At 43.9% G+C, this 17,241-nt stretch overlaps 2 protein-coding genes across 2 annotated transcripts; both read right to left on the bottom strand.

Annotated features, from left to right (window-relative positions):
* Positions 1-555: 555 nt before the first annotated feature.
* Positions 556-13,702, bottom strand: BUB3 (BUB3 mitotic checkpoint protein). Its single transcript, XM_066323450.1, has 9 exons — positions 13,658-13,702; positions 13,379-13,496; positions 11,055-11,249; positions 9,866-9,935; positions 8,694-8,845; positions 5,822-5,980; positions 4,343-4,520; positions 3,036-3,252; positions 556-1,051 (listed from the first exon to the last, which is right to left on the bottom strand). The coding sequence occupies exons 2-9, from the start codon at positions 13,385-13,387 to the stop codon at positions 1,042-1,044; spliced, it is 990 nt and encodes a 329-aa protein (XP_066179547.1). The 5' UTR covers positions 13,388-13,496; positions 13,658-13,702; the 3' UTR covers positions 556-1,041.
* A 1,240-nt stretch (positions 13,703-14,942) lies between these two features.
* On the bottom strand, positions 14,943-16,883 carry HMX2 (H6 family homeobox 2). The gene is made up of 2 exons (XM_066324465.1): positions 16,292-16,883; positions 14,943-15,539 (listed from the first exon to the last, which is right to left on the bottom strand). Exons 1-2 carry the CDS (start codon positions 16,566-16,568, stop codon positions 14,992-14,994), a joined length of 825 nt encoding a protein of 274 aa, XP_066180562.1. The 5' UTR covers positions 16,569-16,883; the 3' UTR covers positions 14,943-14,991.
* Positions 16,884-17,241: the final 358 nt, after the last annotated feature.

The raw sequence follows: 17,241 nt of genomic DNA on the forward strand, positions 1-17,241 counted from the left end.
AAGAGGGGTGGTGCAAAACTCCCAGAACAAAGGCTGGATGAAACTGTGGTTGAGATTATTCATATTTAACTCAGGAAGATCTTCATTTTTTCCATGCCTATCAAGACCAGTTTCTATTACCAAAGTATCCACATCTAGCTCATGACAAACTACAAAATATTCCATGTACAACTCATTTACCACGTCTACCTGGTAACAGCTCAAGTTTGTCAGATTTCTGCACACACAGAGTTGTTTCCTCTCCATCACCACCTTCTCTGCAACGAGCTGGTACCAATTCCTGTTGGCAGTAAGTTTGTTTTCCTGCAGGTAATAAAGTGCTCCCACTGCCTACACCGGCACTGATAGAAGAGAAGAAGTTGGAAGCAAAGAATGAATCCAATCTCCAGTCCAAAATACCCACATTCAATCACCTTCCTGGAGCCTCAGCTTTTCTGTCCCTCCTTACCAGTCAATGCAAAATAAATATTTAAGTAGTAACACCTGACACAAGTGACCAGAAGAGCAGTCTGAGTCTGCTCTGCCAGCAGAGTTGAGTGAGACAGGTTTTAGTGGTTATACTCGACAGAAAATATTTCTTTTTATTTCCTGGTTCATCTCATTGGAAAAACATTAAAGATTCAGAAATTTTCTCATCAGGAAGATCTAGAACTTAAGAACTCCTGCAATTTAAGGGTTTGGTCTCAACATTTGTTTCACAATCAGTAAAGGCTGCTACACAAAGTATTTTTCAAAAAATCTATAGGTATTTATTGAAAGGAGTGGACTTTTCATAGTCAGATACTACAAAATGTCTAAATTTTTAAAATATTATCTACAGGAATGAAGTAATTCAGCTCCAGACAGCAGATAAAGAAAAAAGTTTCACTAACATAAGCAGGCAAGGAAAGACAGATTTAGACAAACTACAAGAAACAAACTAACATTTCTTAATTAAAACAACAGGAGTACAAAGATTGCTCTTCTCACTTCGCTTGTTTTAGTGGAGCCTTGTAGGGAGCAGGTGAGCATCTCTTGTAGAGCAGGAGTATCTCCAGCAGTCTAAGTAGACCTGCAATAAATAAACTCTATTTTAGGAAGACTATTTGGAGCAATCATCAGCAGGTAGAACATTCAACATCCTAGGAAAGCAGAAAGTCAGCTTTCACTTGGATCAAGACACGGAATCTATGAATTTAATGATGAAAAAAATCATCTTTATGTGATCCACTTGATGCACTAAGAATGCATTGTGCAGAAACACTGTGACTCAAATTAACATGCAAAAAGATCACTATGAAACTGCCATTAGTCTTCTGTCCTAAGCAACTTATTTTTAGAATAAACCAGGGATGACTCACACTACTGAACCACTAAAATGTACCCATCATTCTTAGTGCCCCAAGGTTGGCACAAGCAACTTGTAAATGTCAGAAAAGCATATAAACCTCGTTAATGTTTTCAGAAATTCATTTAAAGATAGAAACAGGTCCAAAAAGATGCCTGCCTAAATGCATTGCAATTACGTTACAATTATTTTCCAAATACGCAGATATGCTCTGTCTTTTCTCAGCTCATTACTGACTCAAACAATTTGCCCTTCTGGGATCAATTGTTTGCTAATAAATAATTGTTTACAGTCACAAAATGATATTAAGGAGTATTCTTATTAGTTTTCCTTCTACAGCCTAATAAGATTCCAAACTAGCTGATTCCCAAGAGTCTAACCTTAACCTTGCTGTGTTTAACAGCCCAGGAAATGATGAACCATCTGTTTCAGAAAATAATGGAGGGCCAAGAGGAAATATTGTTTAATTGTAGATTAACCTCCTTGTACAGCAGAATGAAGCATCTACAGAATTAGCAACTCTAACTAGCAATGAATAAAAACCAAAGAACTGAAAGCAGTTCTTATTATTAGAAAACCAACAGCATCAAGTACTCTTTTATTAACTTTGAAAAATACAACGAAACAAAATTACTCATAAATGTATTTAATTTTTTTTAAATATTTAATCACCATATTTGGATTTTTCCACTTGAGAAACTCCCAAAAAAACAATACTAAAATAATTCTGGCCTTATTTTTCTAGGAGTATCAAAATTACTTTAAAATAAGTATCTCCAAGTGAGCAATGTGGAAGTTATACAATAATAAATATCTCATCTTCATAGGTATAAAACAGCTGCTCCAAAGCAACAGACAAGTCACTTAAGGGAGTGGAAGGAAAGGTCTTGAGGTTTTAAACTCAAGAAATTTGATCATTTATGTATCTGTTTTCACAGACACTTTTAATAATGGAGACAACCTGATAAGGTGTAAGACAGATTGAGTACTAGAAGAGAAAAAAACCTAGCAGTGATAAAGAACAGGAATGTGAAAATAAAGCCAACTGCTCATGTGCCTCCATCATTAAGGGCAGCACAACTCTGCACTGGGATGGCAATTTTTCTGTGTAACATTCATGCCAAAGTGAGCTGAACAGGAATTTTTACCTCCATCAATCAGTTTTGCCTCGTTTTGACAGCAACAACGACAGGAAAGTGTGTTATCAAAGGGCTGCAGCAAACCCCAACACCCAGGAACTGAGAGAGCTTTTCCTTGATTTTACACAACCTTCCTAGAACAGAATCTAAATTCACTGCTCACTCTGACAGCTGGGTGCATACTCAGTGTGACAGATTGCATTCACTCCAAGTTTTAAATATCCAAACACGCTAACATTTACTCCAATAAATTATTCTTGAATTCTTCACTCAATTCCTGAAGCAACGAGCTTGCAATAACTCTACAGCTTCATATAATAGCACCTATTGAAAGAGGATAAGAGTTTGACATTCTTCTCCCACTAAACAACCAGGCACAATTTTATCCATCGGCCGTCTATCAACCCACGGATATTGAAAGCTTGGGCGAAGGAGATAACGATCCAACCCAGCCCTTACTGTCAAGCTGCGCTATCTCCTGCCATCAACAAGGCTCCTGATGAATTTAGGGGAATTAATAAACCTCGGGGTGGAGGCTGAGGGAGCCTGCAGGTGGAGCAGAGACTCACTTGGGCTTTGTCTCGGCGTCTGTGACCTGGCGGATGTAGATGCCGTCCTCGGGGTGCTCGATGTCGTCCATCTCGTACATGTAGGAGGAGGCGATGGCCAGCGTGGTGCCGTCGCTGCTGAAGGCCAGCGAGGCGATGCTCGTGGGGTAACGGTGGAACTGGCACAGCCTCTTCTTGTTGAAGGGGTCCCAGATGTTCACGAAGCCGTCAGAGCCGCCTGCCAGCCGGGGTTGAGAAATAAACCCGCTTGTAAGTCGTAATTGAGGGGGGAAAAGGAAACCGAAGGGATGCGGCACAGGAAAAAGAAGGAAACTACTCATAATTACTTCAAAAATCAGGGTTGATTCATTCAGTATGAGCATTTCCCAAACTCCCTGTTAAAGCAGTTAACTGGAGAAAAGACTGCAATACAATTATAGCTCACAGGCCTCTAAATTCTAAGATTTAGAATTTAGAAAAAAGCTTCCCTAAGTTTTTTAAGTATGGTTCTCATTCCATCATAGTTTTAAGCTAACAGTGAGGCCTGGGATTACATCTGCAGGTCCAAATACCAATTTGTGTTTGAGGGGGGAAATAATATTAAGAGCTGAGAACTCTCACTACATCAAATAATTTTAAAACCCTCCTTCATGGCATGAATGCAATTTGAATGCTTAAAAGGTCAGGGTATATGAAGTAAAGGCTGATCTGTTTACATCAAATCTAAAGGAACTGATGGGAGTGTTACAAAGAATTGAGTATTTACCTGTAGCAAATGGGTTGTTTGTAATTGAGGGAAATAAAGAAAACTGAAGGGACGCAGCACAGGAAAAAGAAGGAAACTACTTATAATTACTTTGTCAGGGAAAACACAGGGTTGATTCATTCAGTAAAGAACACAATGAGCATTTCCCAAACTCCCTGCTCAAACTGGAGAAAAGACTCCACAACAATTACAGTTCACAGCCCTCTAAATTCTAAGAAAGGGGTAAAGTAGAAAAAAGCTAAGAGAAATTCTGGTTGCATCATAATTTTAAGCTGACAGTGAGACCTGTGATTACATCTGCAGGTCCAAACACAAATTTTTGTTTGGGGGAAATATTAAAAGCTAAGAACTCTCACTACATCAAATAATTTTAAAACCCTGCCTTACGGCATGAATGCAATTTAAATGCTTAAAAAGTCAGGGTATATGAAGTAGAAGCTGATCTGTCAATTTGAATGCTTAAAAAGTCAGGGTATAGAAGCAAAGTCAGAAGCAAAGGTTGATTTGTGTACATCACATCTAAAAGAACTGATGCAAGTGTTACAAAGAATTGAGTTTTTACCTGTAGCAAACGTGTTGTGGACATTGTGGAAAGAAATGGCATTAACTGGATAAATCTGCTCGATGTTATTCTCCTTCAAACGGTGACATTTGAATGCGTATTTCTTCTTCTGGATTTCTGGGCTTGGATCCAAATATTCCACGGCTACACGACCTTCAATAGAACTTAAAACATAACCCTAACAAGAGGAAAAAAAAAGAAAAAAATTGGAGCTACATGTTTTAGAAGTTTACAACGGGAGAAAAGACTGCAATTCAATTTTATTTCATAGCCTTCTAAATTCTAAGGAAGTGGTAAGGTAGAAAAAAGCTTTCTAAGAGAGATTCTCATTGCATCACAGTTTTAAGCTGACAGTGAGACTTGTAATTACTTCTGCAGGTCCAAACACAAGCTTGTCTTTGGGGAAAAAAAATTTCAAGAGATAAGAACCCCTTGCATTTGTTCACCTTTCCCCCAAGACCTAAATATCTGAAATATCTGAGAGATACTCACAGGACTATTTAGTTTCGGAATTACATTACATTAAAATTAGTTCAGAGCTTTATACCAACAACTAAACACTCAAGCTGAAATAGTATTTTCAGTGAAACTTGATTACAAGTTGTGTTCACTTATCCAGTTAATTACAGTCCTGTCTTGGAGCAACCTGAGATGCTTTTATTATCACTTTTGAGTTAAGTCCATAATAGATCTTTTCAGAAAAAGGATTGCAATGATACCTAGCTATAACAAGGCTCTTTAAAATCCATCCTACAATACAATCTGGAAGATCAGCTTGTTTTACTATAACTAGAACTGAAAATGGACAAAGCATTCATGCCAGTTCAAGAACAAGTAACTGGGTCTTGCAATTCCTGTACTATCACTCTGTACAGGAGAAAATTCCCTTACAAATTAGTTTGGCAGAGAAAGCCAATCTTCTTGCTTTCCTTGAAAAAGAAATACCACAGACACACCACGTTAACTTGCACAGAACAGCTGGAGGAGCACCTGAATTGCACAATTCCCCCTGGATAATGGATCCAGGGTTTTGCAGTGCATGTCACAGACTCAGAGAGAGAAAAAAAAGAAAAATATATAAACGACATTCATGCAGTTTTAATCCTGCCCCTTTTCACAGACTGTTCAAGAACTCTGGGTGACAAAGCATAAAAACTGCTTAGGAGCCACCAATTCTGGTTTTCTCTCTTCTACTGCAGCTGGGGAGGGGAAGGATGTTTTTTAATTACATGTCAGCATTGTGATTCATTAAATAGGTTATTTCTAAAAAAGGAGACAAATCTTGAAGAATAAAACAACAACATAACATGCTGGTAGGTCAGTGGCAAGCATTGCTAAGCTGCACTAAAAAGAATTAATGTACCACAAGAGGCCTCCCCCCTCCCAAAACTTGATTATAAAACACACCCCACTGACAACTAAACTTGCAAATAAACCCCCATTTTCCTGCAGAACCTTCAGCAGGAATTGCTCCCATACCTGTTTGTTGGGGAATGCTCTGATGCAGCGGGTCTGGTACTTCAGGCTCGATTCCCTTCGCTGCTGAACGTATCCCATGTTCCTCAAATCCCACACCAGCACCCTCCGACCTGCTGTCCCCACAATCAGCCTGTCCCCAGACACTGACAGGGTGTAGACCTTCCAAAAAAATACATATTTACAGTATTTAACGTTTTAGTCTGAAAACCCCCTGCTCTTTGTACAGAACAAGCTGTCAGCAATGAGCACTAACACAATGGTGACATCTCCCATGGAATGCACAGCAACAGAATTCCCTGCAGCTTTAATTTACAACCCAAATTTGGGATAATCAGCAGGAATGTGCAGCTGGTTAGTGAGAACACCCTGATGTAGCACTCAAAAGCTCAAAACCTATTCCAAGCACCGAAATTAATGGCAAAAGAAAAACCCATGCAAAGGAACAGGAGGGGAAGTGATGGGTACTGGAATTAATCTCTGCTTGGTTTTGCATTCCCACTGTCAGTTCATGATTCTGCAGTTTAGTCCTACAAAACCACATCACACATTTTCTTCTCTGTTTCCCTCCACCTGGTAACCAAGTATTTTTCATTATAAACTGAATATTTCAAGTCGAGCTTCATGTTAATAAAAGAAAATAAATTGCCAAGACATCATTAAAAAAACTCCACATTGCTTTGTATACTTTAATAAAACTAAGTGAATTTGAAGAAAGCAATACGCTTGACATATTAGAAAAAAAAAAAAAAGATAATGGCTTGGAATTTTAACTCTACCCCAAAATGTGGCTCAGTGGGAAATTCTGGCTTATCAAATTTCACATGAAAATATTTAGTGCATGAATTGTTGTTCCCAACTATTGCTTGGGATGCAGTTCGTCTGGTGATACATTAAAAAAAAAAAAAAAAAAAAAAAAAAAAAAAAAAAAAAAAAAAAAAAAAAACAGGAAAGAGGTTTAGTTAAAAAAAAAAAATAACAGTGCTATGGAATGAATTCCAAATTGTTGATACATAAGCAGACGGAATCCAGCTTCCTCTGAGCTGCCAACAAGAGCAAAGGATGAGAATGAGCTTTTCCCAGTGATCAAATGCAGCCAAACACACAGGAAACAGATCCTGGCCATTCCTCCGATCAGGAACTCGAAGTGTAAGAGATCTGATATCCTGCCAGGGGGAATCAGCTCCCTTTTGGCACGTGCTTGGATGATTTCATTTGGTTTCACTTTCTGGTGCTCTGATGAAACCCAACAAAGCTGCCTGGTTCTGGTAAAACTGCACCAAAACGTCAGACAAAACAACTTTCCTCTTCATTTGCTACAAATATGTTTTCAAAAAGTTAATTTCTAATAAAAAGCTAAGCAGACAAGTGTGTTTATGTACAGATATAGATAAAAAAGCTTTCTTTAACCAATTCTCATCCACCCAGCATGCTTTCTTCTCTCAAATCTGATTATTGAACTCTTAAGACTGAGATTCTAAGACAGAAAAAGTCTTAAATATTCACACAGGAGTTGCCCAAAATTTCTGATGATCCCCATTACTCCTAAAAAGGGTAAAAAAACTTTGAGCTGATAGCAGTTGCACCTTTTATCAGGACAATTTTTTGTTATTGATGTAAAAATAGGTCCAGAAACATTCCTAAACACTATATAAAATGTGTTTGTGTACATATAGGGAAACAAAGGCACAAAGAACATTAAATATCTTAAATCTTCTTCACAAACTGATGTCACACCTGTACAGTGAGTGTTCTTTCTCGGCCACACAGCCATAAATCAAATGAAACCGTTGTCATGCAGTGGAGTAGGTGTACACATTCATCAAAGGCAGCATTAAAAAAATGACATAATGAACCTTGCTGAACCAATAAGCAGCTTGATTCACTGTGGCTGTCCATTATATGATATTCTGTCAGCAATTTATCACAGTTCTTTACATGCTACATACATCTATAAATCAAAACTAGAAATAATGCAATTACTTTATTCTGCACTAAGGTCTTGCCAGAAGTAGATCCAGCTCTGCTGGGAACAAAAGTAAGGGGCAAAGGGAAGGTAATGATGGTTCATAATTAGGACTTGACAATGGGATGTCACAGTGCTAAATTAAAATTTTTAAAAGGTACAGGCAAAAAAACAAAAAACAAAAAACAAACAATTCCTGTGTAAAATTATCCAGCAAGCCAGCCTGTGTTTAGGAGTCTCTGAAAAAAAACAGGAATTCCTGTTAATTTTTTCAGTGACACTGCTGTAAGCAGCATGAGAAGTGAACACATCATATGGCCATGAGAAAAAGCTGAGGATATCCCATTTTATCTTATTTCTCTGAGTCTCCCATTAGCACAGAGGATTTCAGCTTCAGGAGAATATCCAAATTTACTAGGCATTAAGACAAAACAGGCAAATCACAATACAAGGAATTCTATTCAATTTTCTGAACACAAGTAAAAAAATAAAATATTGTTTCAGTCAACATAAATGGTCTCCTATAGAGAGACTGTTCTGTGCACATTCCAAAACAACCAGATTTTAGGAGTGCCAGGGTCTAATATCCCTAAAAACATTTAAGGAAATCAGCTAAATTACAATTAAGCCAAGATGCTTGATTTTCCTTCAAATTTATTTGAAATTTTAAGAATGTGGTCCAGCACAAGCATCAAGAATTAAGGAAGGTCGAGGAAAGCCCAAAGCCCTCAACAAAAACGTCAATACATCATGAATGCTAATCTTTCAAAATGCTACACTTTCAGACAGTTTAAAAAACATTAAATACAACTTCACAAATTCAGCTTTAAAAATTCAGCCCAAGGCAGTGTCCTATGTGATGTCCCAGTCCCAGGATTTATTATTTAACTCCTGGAATGCAGCACATACCTTTTCAGGCTGGGAGAAGGTTCCTGCATTACAGGGAGTTCTGGGATCCCAGAGTTTGACTGTTTGATCCCAGCTGCCAGTCACCATGACATTCACTTCTGGGCAATACTCCACACACCTGATGGGAGCATCGTGGGCACCAACAAGGTTTTCTGGAAAAAAACCACAACATCCTGCAACGTTACTGGCCCTACAAACAGTCAGAATGTGTGAAATAAAGAATAATAAAAAAAAAAACCACAACTGCAGCACAAGCATTTTCTGACATTCTAAAGGTGCATTTCTGCACCAGAAGTCTCTGTAAGGATAATTCAGCCTTCAGAAGTATATTTTTGCAAAGATCTGGACTGGTACATTTAAACTTATGTCTCTTGTTCTTAGGATTTAAGAATTTTAGGCAGTCACTGAGCGACCTTTACAGGTATAAGGCATCAGCTGTTATCACACTGACAAATACACAAATACAGAAAGCAACTTAAGCTTGTGTATATCAATAACATGACAAGAGAAAGCAGTTAGTATTACATCTTAATAAAAATATTAAAACATTTGTAGAAGTCAGCTGTGGCAGAATTATTTGAGCTTTTTTAGCATTACTGCCCACACTCATTTGTCAAGCCCTGCCTATTAGCTGGTGCTGGTGACCAGCTGAAATTTGCTTTTAACACTTTAAAAACACACAAAAAAGTGAGACAAACCAGTTCCATATTTTATAGCAGTGAGGCACTGCAACTGTTACTTTCAAGCAATGTTTTCTTAGGAGAAGCTGAAGTACAAGGCCATGCTTGACAAAAGCAAAAGCTTTATATATCCACTGCCATGAAAGATCATTCTGAATACATCCAAACCACAAACCTCTGAGAAACAACATGCTCAGTTTTAATTCAGCTTGGCTACTTCCCCCTAACTGAGGCACTGCAGCCTATGGCAGAGCAGAGTTATCACCAGAAAATCAATTCAAGGCATCCTGCAAGCAGCCACCAAACTTTCTGGCAATGCCAAACTCTTCCTGGTTTTTAGGTGGTCTTTACTGGGGTCACTTCTTAGTCTGCCAGACACTTAAACATCCCCCATCTAAAGAAGCTGAAGAATATTAATATTCTGTGCATGTCAGTAGATAAATCTGAAGCTCAGGCCAGTTGCTGACAACATTTAGAATTCAATCTGCTCACCTTGGTCCGTGTTTAAGTCGTGCATTTTCAGTTGCTGATCCAGCCCTCCGCTCCAGGCATGGGTAGGATCCTATAAAGTATAAAATTCACCTTATTAAATTTCCATGGCTGCTCTGAATTCAGCATCCTAAACTCATAACAAAGGACCTGATTTCAAGAGTTTTGGGAAGACAGGAATTAAGACATAGATGTTAAGATCTGACCCAGATTTAAACAGACAGAAGCTTTACAAAATGTTTAAGTGCTTTGAGTAATATGAATTTCTTTAGTTTAGAAGTAAAACTAAAATAAATTTTTAAAAGGCAGATAGAGGCTACACCAAATAATTTCCATTTCTTCATATTTTAAAGGACTGACAACCTAAGTCCCATCTAGGTGCAGTGTAATCCCAAAACTGATTTAGAAGGGAGATACCATTTGAGAATTTGAGTCTTGATCCACAGTACAGCATCAGCCTGTTATAAATTCATATTACAGAGTTGGCTTTCTGCAAATATTAACATGAATACTATATGTATAATTGTACTGTATTATGTTCTACTAATAGACTTTAGAAAGGTAATGAATGTCTTTTTTTTTTATTGTACCAGAGGGTTAACAGTAAAAAGACTGGATTTTTTTTTTTTCTTCTTTGTAACATCTAAACTGATCAAGCCAGAAGCTACAAGGAGAGGGTTGTCACCTTGTAACCCTGCATAAAGACTGCTAACTTTCTGGGGTTTTTTATCAAAATGAAAATAACCAAAAACCTCAAGAAAAAGATTTATAAGACTCATCTTACCAGACAGAGTGGAGCCACCCACAAATAAATCTACCAGGTAAGATGACTGGGGTATTTGAAACAAATAAAAACTCGAAAAAAATGTTTTGAATCATGCATTAAAATCTACTGAATATGTAATACAGCAATCCTTAAAACACAGTATTTGAAAGAGAAGTGTGTGCTTTCTGATGAGGCACCCCAGCTGGAACTTTTGCTCTTCTGTCTCCCAATTGTCTATTTTCATTTTTTTATTAAACTTATAAAGATCCTTAAGAGAGTGGAACTCGTTTTTCACAAGCCACACGACAAACAGTGAAAAAAAGGCACAGGCAGGCCCCCTCTTTAATTTCAGGGACTGACAATTTCTCATACATTGGGCACTCTACAGCTGTAAAATAATAATTAAACCCCCCCTCCCACACTTACATAAAAAGCACAGTCCAGGACAGCTCCTGAATGCTGATATTTGAGTCTCATGGTGTTGGCAGGAACATCATAGAGACGCACAGTTGTGTCCCAGGATGAGACGAGCAGGAACTGAGACGTGTTTGGACTGAACTTCACTGATGAAATCCCATCATCTGGAGTTTGGTTGAGTTTGAACTCGTTTGATCCCGTCATCTGCACACAATGAGGCACAGAGGCAATTTTAATGACTCCCAAGAGCACAAAGTGAACAAGACTGAATCCTCTGAAAGGCAAAAGCAGACCTGAAAATTTCACTGCCTTTTACTCAGAACACCCAAATATCTCAGAAACTCAAAAATTCAATCCCTGTCCAAAACCTCAATAAACGCCTTTCTCTACAGAGACCTTCTAAATGCAACATGAATAAACAACACAAAAATATTATGATCATTATTATAATCTGTAAGCTTAGATATTGTCATTTACAAATGTATTTCCCCCACTCTGCTGAGTGTGTGGCTATGTTTTTTTTTAAGTAAATATTTATAAGTTATTGTGAACATCAAGAAGATCCTTTAAAAAACACAAATTAGCAGAAAGAAATTGGATTTGAAAACTCCAAGAAGCGTTGATTTGCTCCTGGATTGGTATGACTGTCACACACTTCCAAGAATTGCAACTGGATCATCTTTTATACAGTTTTGGGCACTTGGCAACTTTCAGACCTTTAGGCTTCCGTAAGTGCTGTAAAATAAGTGCAACAAAAAGCTTTAAGACTGTTGTTTTGGTTTTTTTTCCCCTCTCTTAGAAACCAAAGGGCAAGGAAAGAAAGGGAAGTTATGTTTTGTGAAGTGCTGAAATGTGGAGTGACCATGGAACTGTCATGGGATGTGACCAGGAAAAGATACCAACACTTCAACCAAAGGCAAATGCAGCACTCCCACTCCAGTACTAGTCTGTTGAAAAATTCCAAGGACAGCAGAAGCTATCAACTGCAAATTTCAGCTGGGAAACAGCTTGGACCTCACAAACACTCTAAAAGAAGAAAATGCCTCTTTTCAAGGCTTCTCAGGGCCTTCACAGCACATTTACCTTGTGCTAAAGGGGCAGAGCAGTGCATTAGCTCAGATTTTCTGGAGCACTGTTACAGGATCTGTAGTTACAACTGCAAAGGTAAGATGACACCTCTGAGAGTAAATCAGGAGACCAGGAGCAGATGAAACAAGGGCAAACTTAGGGCACAATGGTTCCACTTCAGTGCTTGTCAGAAACTGGACAATCATCAAGTGGTGCAATGAAGTGAGGAACACACATTCCTACACTGGAGAGATTTCCTGAGTGGGATCTTTGCTCCCTAAGATATCTTTCAAAAAAAACCACAAAAATTCACCCACTCTGTCAACATAAAGTGCTATTTCTACTATTTAAGCATGAAGTGATAGAGGGGAAAAAAAAATCTTTTAATAATAGAAAAGCATCTTTCTGAGCCCCATTTTTAGCCCTGTTTTGGGAACTCTTGGGAGAAGAGAGCCTTGAGGTTTTGCCACACATCTTTCCATGGGAAAGCTGCTTGGAATTCAGTAGCACCTGCTGAGGATGTTTCAGATGCAGCTCCAGAGACACAATATCTAAAGAAATTCAGAACAACTGGGAAAATTAAATTGGACAAGCTTATTGCTGTGCCTACTTAAGCCAGAAAACTCAAACAACAAAACATGAGGTTTGAGGTACAAGTTATTGTATTATTTGAGGCCTGGTACAATTTATTAACCAGCCCAAAAGCAACTCCAGGGGCAAAGCTGCTTACACAAGAAACCTGGAAGAACGTCCCAAAAATATTTTTAATCCAGAACAATGTTCATAATATCAGAATTTAAATATATCCTGCCTCTTACACATGGTTTAAAAACAAGAATCAGACCCAGAGCTCCACATTTTCACAAAAACAGCTTCTCCACAACCAGGACTGCCAAACCACAGTGCTGTGCCCACCCCAAACAACAAAGTCCTGGTAAAATGTTGAAACACCATAAGAAAAAAAAAAAAAAAAAAAAAAAAAAAAAAAAAAAAAAAAAAAAAAAAAAAAAATTTTAAAATAGTAGAGAAAGCACATGCTGCTGAAATGACGATTCTGACTTAACTACGGGGTTCAGTTTGGTAAAAGAAAGAAACAAATTAATAATCTTTAGTGAACAAGCAAGAAATCTGTGCTTTTACAGCTCCTCTTGGCACTGGCGTCACTCAGGTGGACGGAGCCGCTGGAACAACGCAGAACGCTCCGGTGAGAGCCTCGGGACTCCCCGCCCGCGCTTTTATTCAGAAAAAAATGAAACTCCAAGTACCGTTTTCATGACGAACGAGCTCCTCCCGCTGCTCCACGGGCCGCCAAGGAAAAGCTTTCGGAGTTACGGTGGCCCCGAGGCCTCGGTGCCTGTGAAGAGCGCCGGGATGAGGAAAACGCTGCGGGAAGGGAGGAGAGTGAAGAAGGGCCCGGGAACCAGGGAGGGAGGGAGCAGCACCGGGGAATGAACACGCGGCCGAGGCGGGAGAGTTCGGCCGTGCCCAGGATCCCGATCACGGATCCCCGATCCTCAATCCCGAATCCCCGATCCCGGCCTCACCTCAGCCGCCGCCGCCGCCGCCCGCGCACGCGCACTGCGGCCCGCCCCCGCGATTGGCCGGTTCGAACGTGCGTGACGCTGCGTCCCCGACGTGCGCCGCGAGCCCGCCGCCGCGGGGCCTGCCGGGAGTTGTAGTTCGCCGCTCCCGGGGCGGGCGGCGGCGTGAGGGGCTCGGCGCCTTCAGCTCGACCCCATCCCGGCTGATAACGGAGGGACCCGGGAGATCCCCCGAGGGAACCGCGCGGGCTGGTGCCGCGGGGAAAGAGAGGCTGGGCTTTAGCAGTATTAACGGTTATAACCCGAAATACGAGTTATTACCCCCTCCAAAAAAAAAACAAACCGAAAAAAAGAGTCCGAAAGGCGGAGCGACGGAGCGGGGCTGTGTTCCCCAGCCCGGCTGCCGCTACCCCAGGGCAAGGGGTCTGTGGCTTAAACACCGGCTGTGGAACGCGTGGAGAGCGTTCTCCTTCCCCGCACGGAAAAACGCCTTATTTATCCCTTCGGATATTTTTTTTTCTCTGTTTTTCGGGCGGTGTTTCTCGCTGTCCTCGTCGCTGTTGCTGTTACCTCGTTTGCGGCGGCCGCAGTTCTGTCACCGCTTGCCGTGGGGTTTATTGTTCTGAGTGACCGATCGAGGCTGTGGCCCGTGGGGAGCCGTCGAGGATGCCCAGTGCGAGCCCGGGCCGCGGAGAGCAGGGACCAGTCCCCGGGAACACCGAGCCCATCACCGCGGCTTCCACCAAAACACTCCGAAAAACAGAAAATAAAGGTCCCCGTTTACGAAACTTTTCGGGAAATACCCTTCACCTCTCAGCCGAGACAAGGGCGGCGAGCCCCCGCCGCCCCAGGCATGGGCGGGCGGTCAGGCCCGGCTGGGATTCCCTGCAGGAAACGAGATAAGGAGTAAAACAATCTGGAAAAATAAACCCTCGGCGTTACGAGTCGTTTTGGCTCTCCCGAGCATCGATCCCCGGCCCCGCGGGCCCTTCCCGGCCCGGCCGCCGGGGTCCCCCTCGGGGACACGCGACCGAGGTGGCAAATTTACAAACGAGGCTTAAAACGGTTTAATTTTTTTTTTTTCATTCTTTCTTACTTTCTTTAAAAATATTTACAGATCTGAAATAACGCTTTTTTTTTTTAATTAATTTTTTTTTTCTTTTCAAGTGGCAGGAGAGCAGGAGGGGAGAGCGGGGGTGCCCCCGGCGCCCCGGGCTCTCCGTTTGCCCGTCCCTCCCATCAGTTTGGGTGCTGTGTCCATGGGGGCGGCCGGAGCCCCCGGCCCCGCTCCCGGTGCGGGTCCCGACGGGGCGGGCGCGGGGCGAGGGGCACGGGGCTCAGTAGTCGATCTTGTTGTAGAGGTTGTAGAGCGGTAAGGCCGAGAGGTTGCTGCCGGGGTAGTAGAGAGGGGCGGGGAAGGCGATGGACCGGGGCACCGGCACTCGGAGCAGGGAATTGTCTCTGAACACCAGCGGCATCCCCACCAGAGTCTGCGCCGAGGCGTGGGCCATGTTGGCCGCCTCCAGCTCGGCCGAGAGCTGTCGTTTCCACTTGTTCCTGCGGTTCTGGAACCAGGTCTTCACCTGGGTCTCGGTGAGCTGCAGGCTGGAGGCCAGGCAGGCCCGCTCCGAGCTGCTCAGGTAGCGCTTCATGTCGAAGGTGGACTCCAGCTGATAGACCTGGCTGCGGCTGAACACGGTGCGCGTCTTCTTCTTGGCGGCGCCGGCCTGCCGGTCCCCGCCGTCGCGCTGCCGGTCCCCGCAGGAGGGCGAGGAAGGCCCCAGCGGCTTCTCCTTCTCGTCCTTACAGTCCTGCTGGGGGGGCGAGAGGAAGGGCCCCCGCTCCCCGCTGCCCGCAGCCGCCGCTCCGCTGCCCTTGGCGCTGCCTGCAACAGAGCGACAGCGCGGGGGTCGCACGGCGGCCGGCACCGGGACCCCCGACGGCCGAGCCCCCCGCCACCGAGGGAAAAAGCACCGAGGTGGGACCCTGGGGAGGCACCCGCAGCCTCTGCTCCCGGGAGAACACACAACCGACGCCAGGGGAAGCCATCCCGTCCTGGGTATCCCTGTTCCTCTGTTGGATGGATGGATGGATGGATGGATGGATGGATGGATGGATGGATGGATGGATGGATGGATCGATGGACAGGTGAGTGTGCGTGCCACAGTGAAAGCACCTGAGTACCAGGCTTCCTATCTGACACGAGTCGGCAAATTTTACTTTACAGCATGGCATTTCACAGACCGTTTATTCAGAAATAATGCTTAGGAGAAAAAAAAATTAAAATAAACATCGTTCTTCCCTCTGCCCGAGCGCTGTAATCAGAATCTAAGAAAACGAGGGTTATCCATCGCACCGCATCCCTCCGGGAAATCAACGCCGGATGGGGTGGGAAAAAAGAAAAGAAAAAAGCCACCCCGTTTTTCCTGGAGTTCCTTCCTCCCCACTTCACCCACGGACGGCGCAAATACTCTTTGCCCCGAAAGCAGCGAAGGTGCGACGTGCCCCCGCCTCCCCCTTCCCGGCGGGGGCCGGACCGGGGCCGAGCCCTCCGCGGCCCTTCCCGGCGGGGCCCGGCCGCCCCATCCCATCCCATCCCATCCCATCGCATCCCATCCCATCCCTGCGGGTACTCACCGAGACAGGTGAAGCTGAGCGGCTGGTGCTTGTGGCACGCCTCGGCGGGGCCCTGAGCCTCGGGGCAGAAGCAGCCGCGGTGCTTCCAGCTCTCCTCCGGCTCCTCGTCCTCCGAGGACAGGGAGAGGTTCCGGGCGCGGGCGGGCCAGGCGGGCGCCCTGTCTCCGGCTTCCCGGGGGGGATCGGCGCTGCCGCTGCCCAGGATGGACTGGATGGTGAAACTGGAGATGGGAGCAGCCGCCGGACAGCACTTGCTCGGCTCCTCTTTGCTGCTCATCCTGGGTTCATAAGAAAGCAGAGGAGGGAAGCTCTCGCTTTAGAGGGGCTCGGGGTGCCGGGAGGGGGGTGCCCCGGCAGCCTGCGGGGAGCCGTCGGTGGGGGCTGTTTCGGGGGGCGCTCGGGGCGTGCTGCGGCCGGCTCTCCCCGCGCCGGCCCAGGCGGAATGCATGCTCCTTCCCCCGCGTCCCTATTGATCTGCGGGCGGCGGGCGGCGGGGCTTCATTTGCATGGAGGTGGCCTCCGCCGCGCCAATCACGGCGGCGGCGGACACGGAAAGTTTGGAAAACCCGCGGGCTCCGGGAATGGGGAGGGCGGGGGGAAGCCCTGCCGGGTCCTCGCCGCCTTCCCCGGGGGCTACGCTGACCCCGCGGCCCCGGAGGAGGGCTGCTGGCCGCCCGCCATCCCTCCTGCCCTCCGCCTCGAGTGGGCGACAGCGACGTGGGCTGAATGGTTTATGCCGGCCGGGGGCGGGGGGGTGTCGGGATAAACACCTGGTGCATATCCGGGGATCTTTACCCTTCTTCTCATTAGAGGAGGGAAAAAAAAAAAAAAAAAAAAAAAAACCTGTCACGGTGTGTTGCCTGCTCGGCAGCGCTGGGAAACCTTCCAGAATGCGGGATTTGGGCTGCGCTGCAGCCGGTAACAAATGTCCCGCGAAATGCCTCCCGCGT

Source organism: Sylvia atricapilla, chromosome 8 (assembly GCF_009819655.1).
Source record: "Sylvia atricapilla isolate bSylAtr1 chromosome 8, bSylAtr1.pri, whole genome shotgun sequence".
In the NCBI taxonomy this organism is placed as follows: Eukaryota; Metazoa; Chordata; class Aves; order Passeriformes; family Sylviidae; genus Sylvia; species Sylvia atricapilla.

Excerpts from the sequence above, each read along its gene's own strand:
- BUB3 (XM_066323450.1), bottom strand. Across the intron at positions 8,846-9,865 it reads CGACTTAAACACGGACCAAG|AAAACCTTGTTGGTGCCCAC; the intron begins GTGAGCAGATTG and ends GTTTTTTTCCAG. Across the intron at positions 5,981-8,693 it reads CCTTCTCCCAGCCTGAAAAG|GTCTACACCCTGTCAGTGTC; the intron begins GTATGTGCTGCA and ends TTTTTTTGGAAG.
- HMX2 (XM_066324465.1), bottom strand. The coding sequence starts at position 16,568 with ATGAGCAGCAAAGAGGAGCCGAGCAAGTGCTGTCCGGCGGCTGCTCCC. Across the intron at positions 15,540-16,291 it reads GCTCAGCTTCACCTGTCTCG|GCAGCGCCAAGGGCAGCGGA; the intron begins GTGAGTACCCGC and ends GCTCTGTTGCAG.